Consider the following 11,532-nt stretch of genomic DNA (forward strand, 5'->3'; position numbering starts at 1 on the left):
CTTCTGGTTGTGCTATTCTGTGTGATTCTGTGCTTCTGGCTGTGTGATTCTGTGGTTCTGGCTGTGTTATTCTGTGTGATTCAGTGCTTCTGGCTGTGTTATTCTGTGTGATTCTGTGCTTCTGACTGTGTTATTCTGTGTGATTCTGTGCTTCTGACTGTGTTATTCTGTGTGATTCTGTGCTTCTGACTGTGTTATTCTGTGTGATTCTGTGCTTCTGACTGTGTTATTCTGTGTGATTCTGTGCTTCTGACTGTGTTATTCTGTGTGATTCTGTGCTTCTGACTGTGTTATTCTGTGTGATTCTGTGCTTCTGACTGTGTTATTCTGTGTGATTCTGTGCTTCTGATTGTGTTATTCTGTGTGATTCTGTCCTTCTGGCTGTGTTACTCTGTGTGATGCTGTGCTTCTGGCTGTGCTATTCTCTGTGATTCAGTGCTTCTGGTTGTGTGATTCTGTGTTTCTGGCTGTGTTATTCTCTGTGATGCTGTGGTTCTGGCTGTGTTATTCTCTGTGATGCTGTGCTTCTGGTTGTGCTATTCTCTGTGATTCAGTGCTTCTGGTTGTGCTATTCTGTGTGATTCAGTGCTTCTGGTTGTGTGATTCTGTGCTTCTGACTGTGTTATTCTCTGTGATTCAGTGCTTCTGGTTGTGCTATTCTCTGATGCTGTGCTTCTGGTTGTGTTATTCTCTGTGATTCAGTGCTTCTGGTTGTGCTATTCTCTGTGATTCTGTGCTTCTGGTTGTGCTATTCTCTGTGATTCTGTGCTTCTGGTTGTGCTATTCTCTGTGATTCTGTGCTTCTGGTTGTGCTATTCTCTGTGATTCAGTGCTTCTGGCTGTGTGGCTGTGATGCTGTGTGTGGCAAGAAGCCCATCTCTGGCTGGGGGGTGATTCCTGAGCACAGAGCTGCCTGTGGAGCTGTCCTGGGGCCGTTACCTACAGCTGATGAGCTCCAAGAAGAGCGAAACCTGCTAAAAGCAAGGTCCTGTAGTATTGGCCTGAACCTGGGAGCACCTGGGGCGCACTGCCAGGGGGGCACTGCCAATCCAGGGAAGTGCCAATCTCACCCCCTTTGCTGGGACAGAGCCCTGACAGCAACAGCCCTGGCACAGAGCAGGGGCTCTCCCTGTTTTGGGACAGAAAAAAAAGAAGGTGTCAAACAAGGGGAGCAAGAAAAACGTGAGTTTATTAAAGATGTTTTGGATGGTGGCTGAGTGTAGAATTTCCCCCAGTAATTGTGTGGGATTTCTGAGTTGGCTCTGCTGTTAACTCTGTCAGAGGGTGCTCCTGAGGCCATACAAGTGTTGTACCTGTGAAAGGATGGAGGGAAATGATGACATTTTGGAAGTTTACATCAGACACGCTCAGCTGCAGGTTTCTAAGGCACTGCATCATCTTCTGCTTTTAGTTGAACGTTGCTTTTCAATAAGGATTTCCAAATAACTGCACTTCCTGTCCCTGGCAGTGCCCAAGGCTGGACATTGGGACACCCTGGGACAGTGGAGGTGTCCCTGCCACGGCAGGGTGGCACTGGCTGGGCTCTCAGGTCCCTTCCCACCCATCCTGGGATTCTGTACTGGAGTGGTTTCCCCTCCATGTGCCCGTGGAATGGGAGCAGCCACCTCAGCAATTCCTGGTTGCCACATCATTCCAGCTCGTGTTGTGTTTCCTGGCACTTTGCTCATGGATTTTGCTGCAATTTTTTAAAAAGCAAGGAACCAGGAAACAAACAAACAACCCACGCAAAAAATCCCCACCAAAACCCAAACCCAGCCTCCCCACCCCTTCAAAGAGCCCAGCCTAACAAACCAAACCAGCTCAGGCCAAGCTGCTTTTCCCTTCCCTGTTTTGGGAGCTGAGCACTGTAATTTGCATCCCAAACATAGTTGCAGTTCTTGTGGGTTTGGTTCATTCCTGTTTTGAACTAGAGAAAGACTCCCCATCTTCCTTCTTCCCAGCCTCATCACCGAGGGATCCTTCTGTGTCTGGTGGTTCAGGGATTAAAAACAGGTTTGTCAATTATTCTCACAGAACCTCCTTTCCAGCACTTTCCCAAATCCCTGGCAGTAATGTGGGAGTTGGGCTCTGCTGCCAGGGAACAGGGACAGGACAGGGGGAAATGGCCTCAGGCTGGGCCAGGCTCAGGGTGGACATTGGGGACAATTCCCACCTGGAAAGGGCTGTCCATGCCTGGCACAGGGTGGACATTGGGGACAATTCCCACCTGGAAAGGGCTGCCCATGCCTGGCACAGGGTGGATATTGGGAACAATTCCCACCTGGAAAGGGCTGCCCATGCCTGGCACAGCTGCCCAGGCTGGGGTGGGCTCCCCATCCCTGGAGGGTTTCAAAGCCCTGTGGCTGTGGCACTTGGGGACAGGGGACTCTGGTGGCCTGGGCAGTGCTGGGGCTGGTTGTGCTCCATGGGCTCTGAGAGCTTCTCCAACCTGAACAATTCTGTGTTTGCATTCCTGGATTCTCTCCCCACTCTGCTCAGAACGTGTGCCCTGCCCAGACAGAGCCTCCCCGAGGTGTTTCCCCCCCTCAGAAGCAGCAGGGTCAGCTCGTGAGTGCAAAGAGCCTTGGGTGGCTTTGGTGAGCAGCTCCAGGGCTGAGCTGCTCCCCCAGGGAAAAGCAAAAACCTTCTTCTGCTTTTGAGGCAGGCAGGAGCCTGGAGGAGAGGCTGAGGCTGCATGGGAGTCCTGGGAGGAGGAGCTGGGAAGGGAATGGAGCCCCAGGAGGAGCTGAGGGAGCTGGGAAGGGAATGGAGCCCCAGGAGAGGCTGAGGGAGCTGGGAAGGGAATGGAGCCCCAGGAGAGGCTGAGGGAGCTGGGAAGGGGCTCAGCCTGGAGAAAAGGAGGCTCAGGGGGGACCTTGATGGAGCCCCAGGAGAGGCTGAGGGAGCTGGGAAGGGAATGGAGCCCCAGGAGAGGCTGAGGGAGCTGGGAAGGGAATGGAGCCCCAGGAGAGGCTGAGGGAGCTGGGAAGGGAATGGAGCCCCAGGAGAGGCTGAGGGAGCTGGGAAGGGAATGGAGCCCCAGGAGAGGCTGAGGGAGCTGGGAAGGGAATGGAGCCCCAGGAGAGGCTGAGGGAGCTGGGAAGGGAATGGAGCCCCAGGAGAGGCTGAGGGAGCTGGGAAGGGAATGGAGCCCCAGGAGAGGCTGAGGGAGCTGGGAAGGGAATGGAGCCCCAGGAGAGGCTGAGGGAGCTGGGAAGGGAATGGAGCCCCAGGAGAGGCTGAGGGAGCTGGGAAGGGAATGGAGCCCCAGGAGAGGCTGAGGGAGCTGGGAAGGGAATGGAGCCCCAGGAGAGGCTGAGGGAGCTGGGAAGGGAATGGAGCCCCAGGAGAGGCTGAGGGAGCTGGGAAGGGAATGGAGCCCCAGGAGAGGCTGAGGGAGCTGGGAAGGGAATGGAGCCCCAGGAGAGGCTGAGGGAGCTGGGAAGGGAATGGAGCCCCAGGAGAGGCTGAGGGAGCTGGGAAGGGAATGGAGCCCCAGGAGAGGCTGAGGGAGCTGGGAAGGGAATGGAGCCCCAGGAGAGGCTGAGGGAGCTGGGAAGGGAATGGAGCCCCAGGAGAGGCTGAGGGAGCTGGGAAGGGAATGGAGCCCCAGGAGAGGCTGAGGGAGCTGGGAAGGGAATGGAGCCCCAGGAGAGGCTGAGGGAGCTGGGAAGGGAATGGAGCCCCAGGAGAGGCTGAGGGAGCTGGGAAGGGAATGGAGCCCCAGGAGAGGCTGAGGGAGCTGGGAAGGGAATGGAGCCCCAGGAGAGGCTGAGGGAGCTGGGAAGGGAATGGAGCCCCAGGAGAGGCTGAGGGAGCTGGGAAGGGAATGGAGCCCCAGGAGAGGCTGAGGGAGCTGGGAAGGGAATGGAGCCCCAGGAGAGGCTGAGGGAGCTGGGAAGGGAATGGAGCCCCAGGAGAGGCTGAGGGAGCTGGGAAGGGAATGGAGCCCCAGGAGAGGCTGAGGGAGCTGGGAAGGGAATGGAGCCCCAGGAGAGGCTGAGGGAGCTGGGAAGGGAATGGAGCCCCAGGAGAGGCTGAGGGAGCTGGGAAGGGAATGGAGCCCCAGGAGAGGCTGAGGGAGCTGGGAAGGGGCTGGAGCCCCAGGAGAGGCTGAGGGAGCTGGGAAGGGAATGGAGCCCCAGGAGAGGCTGAGGGAGCTGGGAAGGGGCTCAGCCTGGAGAAAAGGAGGCTCAGGGGGGACCTTGTGGCTCTGCACAACTCCCTGACAGGAGGGGACAGCCAGGGGGGGTCGGGCTCTGCTGCCAGGGAACAGGGACAGGACAAGGGGAAATGGCCTCAGGCTGGGCCAGGGCAGGCTCAGGTTGGACACCAGGAGGAATTTCCCCATGGAAAGGGTGCTCAGGCCTTGGCAGGGGCTGCCCAGGGAGGTTTGGAGTGCCCATCCCTGCAGGTGTCACCTGGATGTGGCACTCAGGGGACAAAGTGGGGACTGGATGGGCTGGGAGGGATTTTCCTGCTGAAGGGTTCTGGGACCATGGAGAGAGCAGATCCCTCCTTCAGGTCTCACTTGGAGAGAGCAGATCTCCTTCAGATCTCAATTGGACAGAGCAGATCTCCTTCAGGTCTCACTTGGACAGAGCAGATCTCCTTCAGGTCTCACTTGGACAGAGCAGATCTCATTTAGATCTCACTTGGACAGAGCAGATCTCCTGCAGGTCTCACTTGGACAGAGCAGATCCCTCATTCAGGTCTCATTCCAGGGCCAGCTTGCACGAGCTCAGTCCCTCCTTTTCCTTGCAGAGGGCACAGAGGTGGCACTCAGCTCCCCTGGAATGCAGTTGTGTCTGTCTCTGTCACCCTGACCCCTTCATCCAGGCATTGTGTGTGGCAGTGCTGGGTGCTGTGTCCAGGCACGGGGAATGGCCCCTGCAGCTCCCATCCTGGTGCCCTCTGTGCCAGGCTGAGCTGGGGCTGCCCCTGCACCCCTGGCAGTGCCCAGGGCCAGGCTGGGCACACCCTGGGACACGGCAGGGGTGGCACTGGGTGGGCTCTGAGGTCCCTTCCCACCCAAACCGTTCCAGGGTTCCATGGATGAGGAATCCCTGGGGAAAGAGGTGGGAGCCATGGCCCTGTCAGGTGCTTGGTGGAGAATGAGATGGGATTGGAAGCTCGTGTGCCCAAAACCCCCAACTTCTACAAGTCATAAAAAATGCCATCGAGGCTTTTTCCTGTAAAAAAAAAATACAGCAAAGACACAGCAGCACCTTGGTTCTGGATCTGTGGCTTTCTAAACCATGGAAATACAGTGTATTTTCAGGTCAGAGCCCATGTGCTTGTTCTTCCTGAGGAGGAAGAAGGCTGAGGGGGGTCTGAGCTGTGGGGTTCCAGCAGGAACCTCAGGAAGTGCCAGGCTGTGCCCAGGGACTGCTCCTCAGGGAGGTGTGCCAGTGCCAAGGCACCTGGTGCCACCTGAGGCTGCTGCAGGCTGGGCTGAGCCAGCTGCCTCCTGTAGTGTGCTTACAACTGTAGGAGATCTGTTTGGGATTTTTTGGGGGGGTTAGACACATAAAACCTATATTTAATGGTTTTTAAGTTGGTGAATTTGGTAACCAAAGAATAATGTAATAATTGGTTGAATTATAAATTAGATTTTACACTGATCCTGAATTAATTTTCCTTTTTTTGCTGCAGTGGACTGAAATTTGGCATCTTTTAGGACTGTATAGTGAAATAAGACCTGAGAGCTGCTGAACTGTCCCTGTGTCCCCTTACCTTGGGTACAAGCTGCTCCCTGCTCCTGTCACTCTTTTCATGTTTTCCTCTGCACCAAGCTGTTTTTATTTCCAACTTAATTCGTTTGAAGTTCCCTATTTCCCTGACAAATCCCACGTGACCTCAGGTGTCGGGGCTCAAAGTTAAATGAATTTTAACAAGTTTTGTTTAAAGCCAGCATTCCCCCAAACCCAACATCCCCACAAATCCTTTTCCAAGCTGAAGGATCCTGCAGGGAAGAGGGGTCAGTGACCTCTGCCAGCCAGGGAAGGGAGTGGGCTGAGCTTGTCCCCCAGAGTCTCCAACTGCAGCATCTCTCCCTTTTTTGGCTCAGAGCTCAGAGGAATTCTTTATGGGATATTTCTGCATGTATCAATGCAGCTCTGGGCTTTTCAAACTGGAAATGTTGAATGAATGTTTCCTGTGCTGTGCCCTGCCTTGGAAGGTGGAATGGGATAAGGATGAGAGGTGTCTGTCTGTGTCCTGGAATCCCCAGACAGAATCCTGCTGCTCACAGCCAGCTGCTCTTGTACCACAATTGTGACACAAACAGTGTTTGCCATTTTTGTCTCCAGGATGATTGAGGAGAGTGGGAAGAGGAGGAGGACCATGGCAGAGAAGAGGCAGCTGTTCATGGAGATGAGTAAGTAGGAAATGTGAAGACATGATGTCATTGATTCTTCACTGAGAGCTTCCCTGGGACAGCTGCAGCAGATCAGCCCCATCCTGTCCCCAAACCCCATGCAGGGAGAGCCATCAGGTGCTCCTGGGGGCTGCTCAGGAGGAGAATGCCCAAGGGGAGTCACAGCTGACTGGGAAGGTCATTTATCCCTAGGTTTTGTGAAGCTCCTTCCTTAGGGAATGCTCACATCTCTCATCTGTGCCTAAGGGTTGTGGAGAGCTATTTCAATGGATAGTGGCAGCAGACAGAGCAGCTTTGGCCTTAAAAAAAGATAAAAAATGGCCCTGCAATGCTGGTGTGAATTGAGACATGGTTTGGGGGCTGGTTTGTGCAGGATCCTCCTCTGGAAAAGATGAGTTGAGAATTGGTGTTTGCATCACATCACATTGTCCTGCTGTCCTGCAGGAGTCAATTCCTGAACTGGGCCAGCATGTCCTGAATTCCAGCTGCACACTGAGGGAGCTCTGACTTCAAACTACATGTTTACACTGCTTTGTTTCCAGAGCAGCATTGTTAGGGAATCATGGAGTGTCTGGGTGGGAAAGGGCCTTAAATCCCACCCCTGCCTCAGAGGGAAGCACAGCCCCACAGCTCTGGTTTGTTGCAGGAGCCCAGAACTTCGACGTGATCCGCCTGTCCACGTACAGAACCGCCTGCAAGCTGCGCTTCGTGCAGAAGAGGTGCAACCGTGAGTGCTGCCGGCCTCATCCTCCCCCCTGCTGCATGGCTGCTGCAGAACTGCCCCCCTGGGGTGCAGGGGGAGCGCTGCTCAGCCCTGTTTGACAGAGATCTAACACAATGAATGTGGAATTAGGGAGGCAGCGAGCCTTGCCCACGCTCTGTAATATCTTCGTGTTCAGAGGATGTGAAGTCTGAGGGAGCTCTGGTGTTTCTTTGCCCTCAGAGCTGGGTGTAGATGGTCTCAAGCTCTGTGAGGGGCTGTTTTCCTCACAGTGAGCCCCAGAGCAGCCCCAGTGAGCACAGGGACAGTCCCTGCCTGCGGCTGTCCCTGCGGGGACACGTGTGACATCAGTGACCATGGAGAGCTCTGGGCAATGCAGGTTCTCCCCTCGTCTGCCGTGGGCTCTGACCTTGGGCAGCTCCCAGGTGGATCCCAGGTGGATCCCAGGTGGATCCCAGGTGAGCAGGATGCACTTTGTGCCCTGCCCCTGCTGAGCTGGACACAGCAAAGAGCCAGGCAGGATAACGTGTGGGAGGAGATCCCTAATCGCAGGGCACAGGAACTGCTGGGGGCTGAGGAGGAGGAGGAGGAGGAGGAGGCCAGCAGGAGGGCTGAGGGGGCAGGAGGAGGAGGAGGAGGTGGTTAGGAGAAGGGCTGAGGAGGGGAAGGCCATCAGAAGGGCTGAGGAGGAAGAGGAGGTCAGGAGAAGGGCTGAGGAGGAAGAGGAGGAGGAGGGTGGGGGAGGAAGAGGAGGAGGAGGGCTGGGCAGGAAGAGGAGGCCAGGAGAAGGGCTGAGGAGGAGGAGGAGGGGGCCAGGAGAAGGGCTGAGGAGGAAGAGGAGGAAGGAGAAGGGCTGAGGAGGGGAAGGCCATCAGAAGGGCTGAGGAGGAAGAGGAGGGCAGGAGAAGGGCTGAGGAGGAAGAGGAGGGCATCAGAAGGGCTGAGGAGGAAGAGGAGGTCAGGAGAAGGGCTGAGGAGGAAGAGGAGGAGGAGGGTGGGGGAGGAAGAGGAGGAGGAGGGCTGGGCAGGAAGAGGAGGCCAGGAGAAGGGCTGAGGAGGAAGAGGAGGGGGCCAGGAGAAGGGCTGAGGAGGAAGAGGAGGCCAGGAGAAGGGCTGAGGAGGAAGAGGACGAGGCCAAGAGTAGGGCTGAGGAGGAAGAGGAGGATGCCAGGAGAAGGGTTGAGGAGGAGGAAGAGGAGGAAGAGGAGGGCAGGAGAAGGGCTGAGGAGGAGGAGGGGGGGGCGAGGAGAAGGGCTGAGGAGGAAGAGGAGGCCAGCAGGAGGGCTGAAGAGGAAGAGGAGGCCAGGAGAAGGGCTGAGGAGGGGGAGGCCAGCAGGAGTGCTCAGGAGGAAGAGGAGGCCAGCAGGAGGGCTGAAGAGGAGGAAGAGGCCAGGAGAAGGGCTGCAGATCGCTCACTGTGGTTTGGAAAAGGTTTTCTGCACCTTGTTGACACTCCTTGGAGGCAGCAGGGAAATTTGGGGGAGTGCTTTGCAGCCCCAGCCCTGTGTTTATAAAACATGCTCTGGGTCTGGGAGCTGGATCAGCTGGAAACTGTCAGAGTTGAACTGGAACTGGAGTCAGCGTGAGGCTGTTTAAAATCACTGCGGGCAGTTTGGATTTAGAGCATCACCAGGTCCCACAGTGCTTTGGGTTTGGGGAGGGCCCTTAAAGCCCACCCAGTGCCACCCCTGCCATGGCAGGGACACCTCCCAGGCTGCTCCCAATGTCCAGCCTGGCCTTGGGCACTGCCAGGGATCCAGGGGCAGTGGCAGTGTCCCTTAAAAATCACTGGGTGATTTTTAAGGTCCCTTCCCACCCCAACCATTCCCTAATTCCACGACTGCCCACCCTGCCAGGGAGGAGCTGTGGCTCAGGGGGAGGGCTGAGCTCCTGCAGGAGCAGTTTGTGACAGACCCAGATGTTGGAGGGAGCAGTAAAGGCCACACCCGGGCCCTGCTGTGTCCCCAGAAGAGCTCAGTCTGTCCCTTTGTGCTTCTCCTGCCCCCAAGCAGTGCCATCAGTGGGCCTGCATGCCCGGCAGGGCACAATTGAATTGTTTTCCCTTTGTTTTTCAGTTCACCTGGTTGATATCTGGAACATGATCGAAGCCTTCAGAGACAACGGCCTTAACGCCTTGGAGCACGGCACGGAGATCAACGTGTCCCGCCTGGAAACCATCATCTCCTCCATCTACTACCAGCTGAACAAGCGCCTGCCCTCCACCCACCAGATCAGCGTGGAGCAGTCCATCAGCCTGCTGCTCAACTTCATCATAGCAGCCTATGACAGGCCAGTCTGCCTGCCCCAGCAGCAGCAGGGGGCCAGGGGTGCCCCCTGAGGGGAGTGGGCACTGCTGGGAGAGCTCTGAGCTGGGCTGGGCACTGCTGGGAGAGCCCTGAGCTGGGCACTGCCGGGAGAGCTCTGAGCTGAGCTGGGCACTGCTGGGAGAGCCCTGAGCTGAGCTGGGCACTGCTGGGAGAGTCCTGAGCTGAGCTGGGCACTGCTGGGAGGGCCGTGAGCTGAGCTGGGCACTGCTGGGAGAGCGCTGAGCTGAGCTGGGCACTGCTGGGAGAGCTCTGAGCTGAGCTGGGCACTGCTGGGAGAGCCCTGAGCTGGGCACTGCTGGGAGAGCCCTGAGCTGAGCTGGGCACTACTGGGAGAGCCCTGAGCTGGGCACTGCTGGGAGAGCTCTGAGCTGAGCTGGGCACTGCTGGGAGAGCCCTGAGCTGAGCTGGGCACTGCTGGGAGAGCCCTGAGCTGGGCACTGCCTGGGCTCACACTCTGCTGGGGGCTTAGCAGCCCTTGGGAAGTGAATGTGTTTAGTTGAATCTTGCCCAAAAGACCCTTTTTAAACTCAGCCTTGTCAGTTTGCAGCCCCCTCCAGCGAGCTGTGACCCCATCAATCTGATTCTCATTTCTTGCCCAGGGTTCTGTCCCAGCCTCTCCTCGTGCCCAGTTTTGTGTTTCTCTCACTCCCTCTCCTGCAGGGTTTGCTCTGCTGGGCCTGAGTTGCTGAGCCTCTCTGTGTTCTCTGAGCAGCAGCTGCAGCTCCTTTGCTCTGCTTGGCATTTCTTACTTTTGGTCTTGCCTTTCTGCAAATCAGCTTTTTTTTCTAGTGGGATCTGGCTTCTGCTTCTGCCCCACAAAGGGGATTTACCCAGGGCAGTTCCCAGCACTGAGTGTGCCAAAATTCCTGATGGGACAACTTCTTACTGCCACCAGACAGAAGCTGGGTGTGTCCCTGAGAGAGTCCAGGCCTGAGCACAGTCCCTGCCTCACTGAGGACAAATAAAACCAGCACGGAGCTCAGGGCAGCAGAGTTGCTGTTCAGTCCTGCTTTGAAGTTAGTTAGGACAAGTTGTAAGGCTTGGCTGAAGGTCTGGTTACTCTCAGACAGCTCACACTGAATTTAAACCCAGGATTTAAACCCAGGAGTGGTCACCTTTGGGGAGCTGCCTCAGAGGATGGAGGCTTTGTTTAGAGGTGGGGTTTTGTTCTCCTCTTCCCCCCAGCCCTGAGAGCTCTGCCTTGTCTGGACCCCCAGCAGCAGCAGCTGGATCCTAGGGTGGGAAAACAGCTGGATCCCAGGGTGGGACAGGAGCAGCTGGATCCCAGTGTGGGAAAACAGCTGGATCCCAGGGTGGAAAAAAAGCTGGATCTCAGGGTGGGGCAGGAGCTGGATCCCAGTGTGGGGCAGCAGCAGCTGGATCCCAGGGTGGGACAGGAGCAGCTGGATCCCAGGGTGGGACAGGAGCAGCTGGATCCCAGGGTGGGACAGGAGCAGCTGGATCCCAGGGTGGGACAGGAGCAGCTGGATCCCAGGGTGGGACAGGAGCAGCTGGATCCCAGGGTGGGACAGGAGCAGCTGGATCCCAGGGTGGGACAGGAGCAGCTGGATCCCAGGGTGGGACAGGAGCAGCTGGATCCCAGGGTGGGACAGGAGCAGCTGGATCCCAGGGTGGGACAGGAGCAGCTGGATCCCAGGGTGGGACAGGAGCAGCTGGATCCCAGGGTGGGACAGGAGCAGCTGGATCCCAGGGTGGGACAGCAGCTGGATCCTGGCATGGAGCAGCAGCAGCTGGATCCCAGTGTGGGGCAGGAGCTGCTCTGTGCCTCACTGTGCCTGAGCAGGGCTGAGGCAGAGCAGGGATGAAGCAGGGCAGGGCTGAGGCAGGGCAGGGATGAAGCAGGGCAGGGCTCAGGCAGAGCAGAGCAGAGATGAGGTAGAGCAGGGCAGGGATGAAGCAGGGCAGAGCTGAGGCAGAGCAGGGATGAAGCAGGGCAGGGCTGAGGCAGAGCAGGGCTCAGGCAGAGCAGGGCAGGGCTGAGGCAGAGCAGGGATGAAGCAGGGCAGGGCTGAGGCAGAGCAGGGCTGAGGCAGGGCGGTGGTGTGACGCTTTGTGGCCAGTGTGTGGCGTGTGTTTTGATCAGT

General features: G+C 57.0%; 1 protein-coding gene across 1 annotated transcript in view; it reads left to right on the plus strand.

Annotated features, from left to right (window-relative positions):
• The window catches only part of DTNB (dystrobrevin beta), a 48,484-nt gene that overhangs the window by 12,218 nt on the left and 24,734 nt on the right, over positions 1 to 11,532 (plus strand). Inside the window, exons 3-5 of the mRNA XM_041405603.1 lie at positions 6,312 to 6,379; positions 7,026 to 7,106; positions 9,176 to 9,389. Coding sequence (XP_041261537.1) covers positions 6,313 to 6,379; positions 7,026 to 7,106; positions 9,176 to 9,389 — 362 coding nt within the window. The 5' untranslated portion in view covers position 6,312. The remainder of the gene's footprint in view (positions 1 to 6,311; positions 6,380 to 7,025; positions 7,107 to 9,175; positions 9,390 to 11,532) is intronic.

Source organism: Onychostruthus taczanowskii, unplaced genomic scaffold (assembly GCF_017590055.1).
Source record: "Onychostruthus taczanowskii isolate IOZ18803 unplaced genomic scaffold, ASM1759005v1 scaffold238, whole genome shotgun sequence".
Taxonomy (NCBI): domain Eukaryota; kingdom Metazoa; phylum Chordata; class Aves; order Passeriformes; family Passeridae; genus Onychostruthus; species Onychostruthus taczanowskii.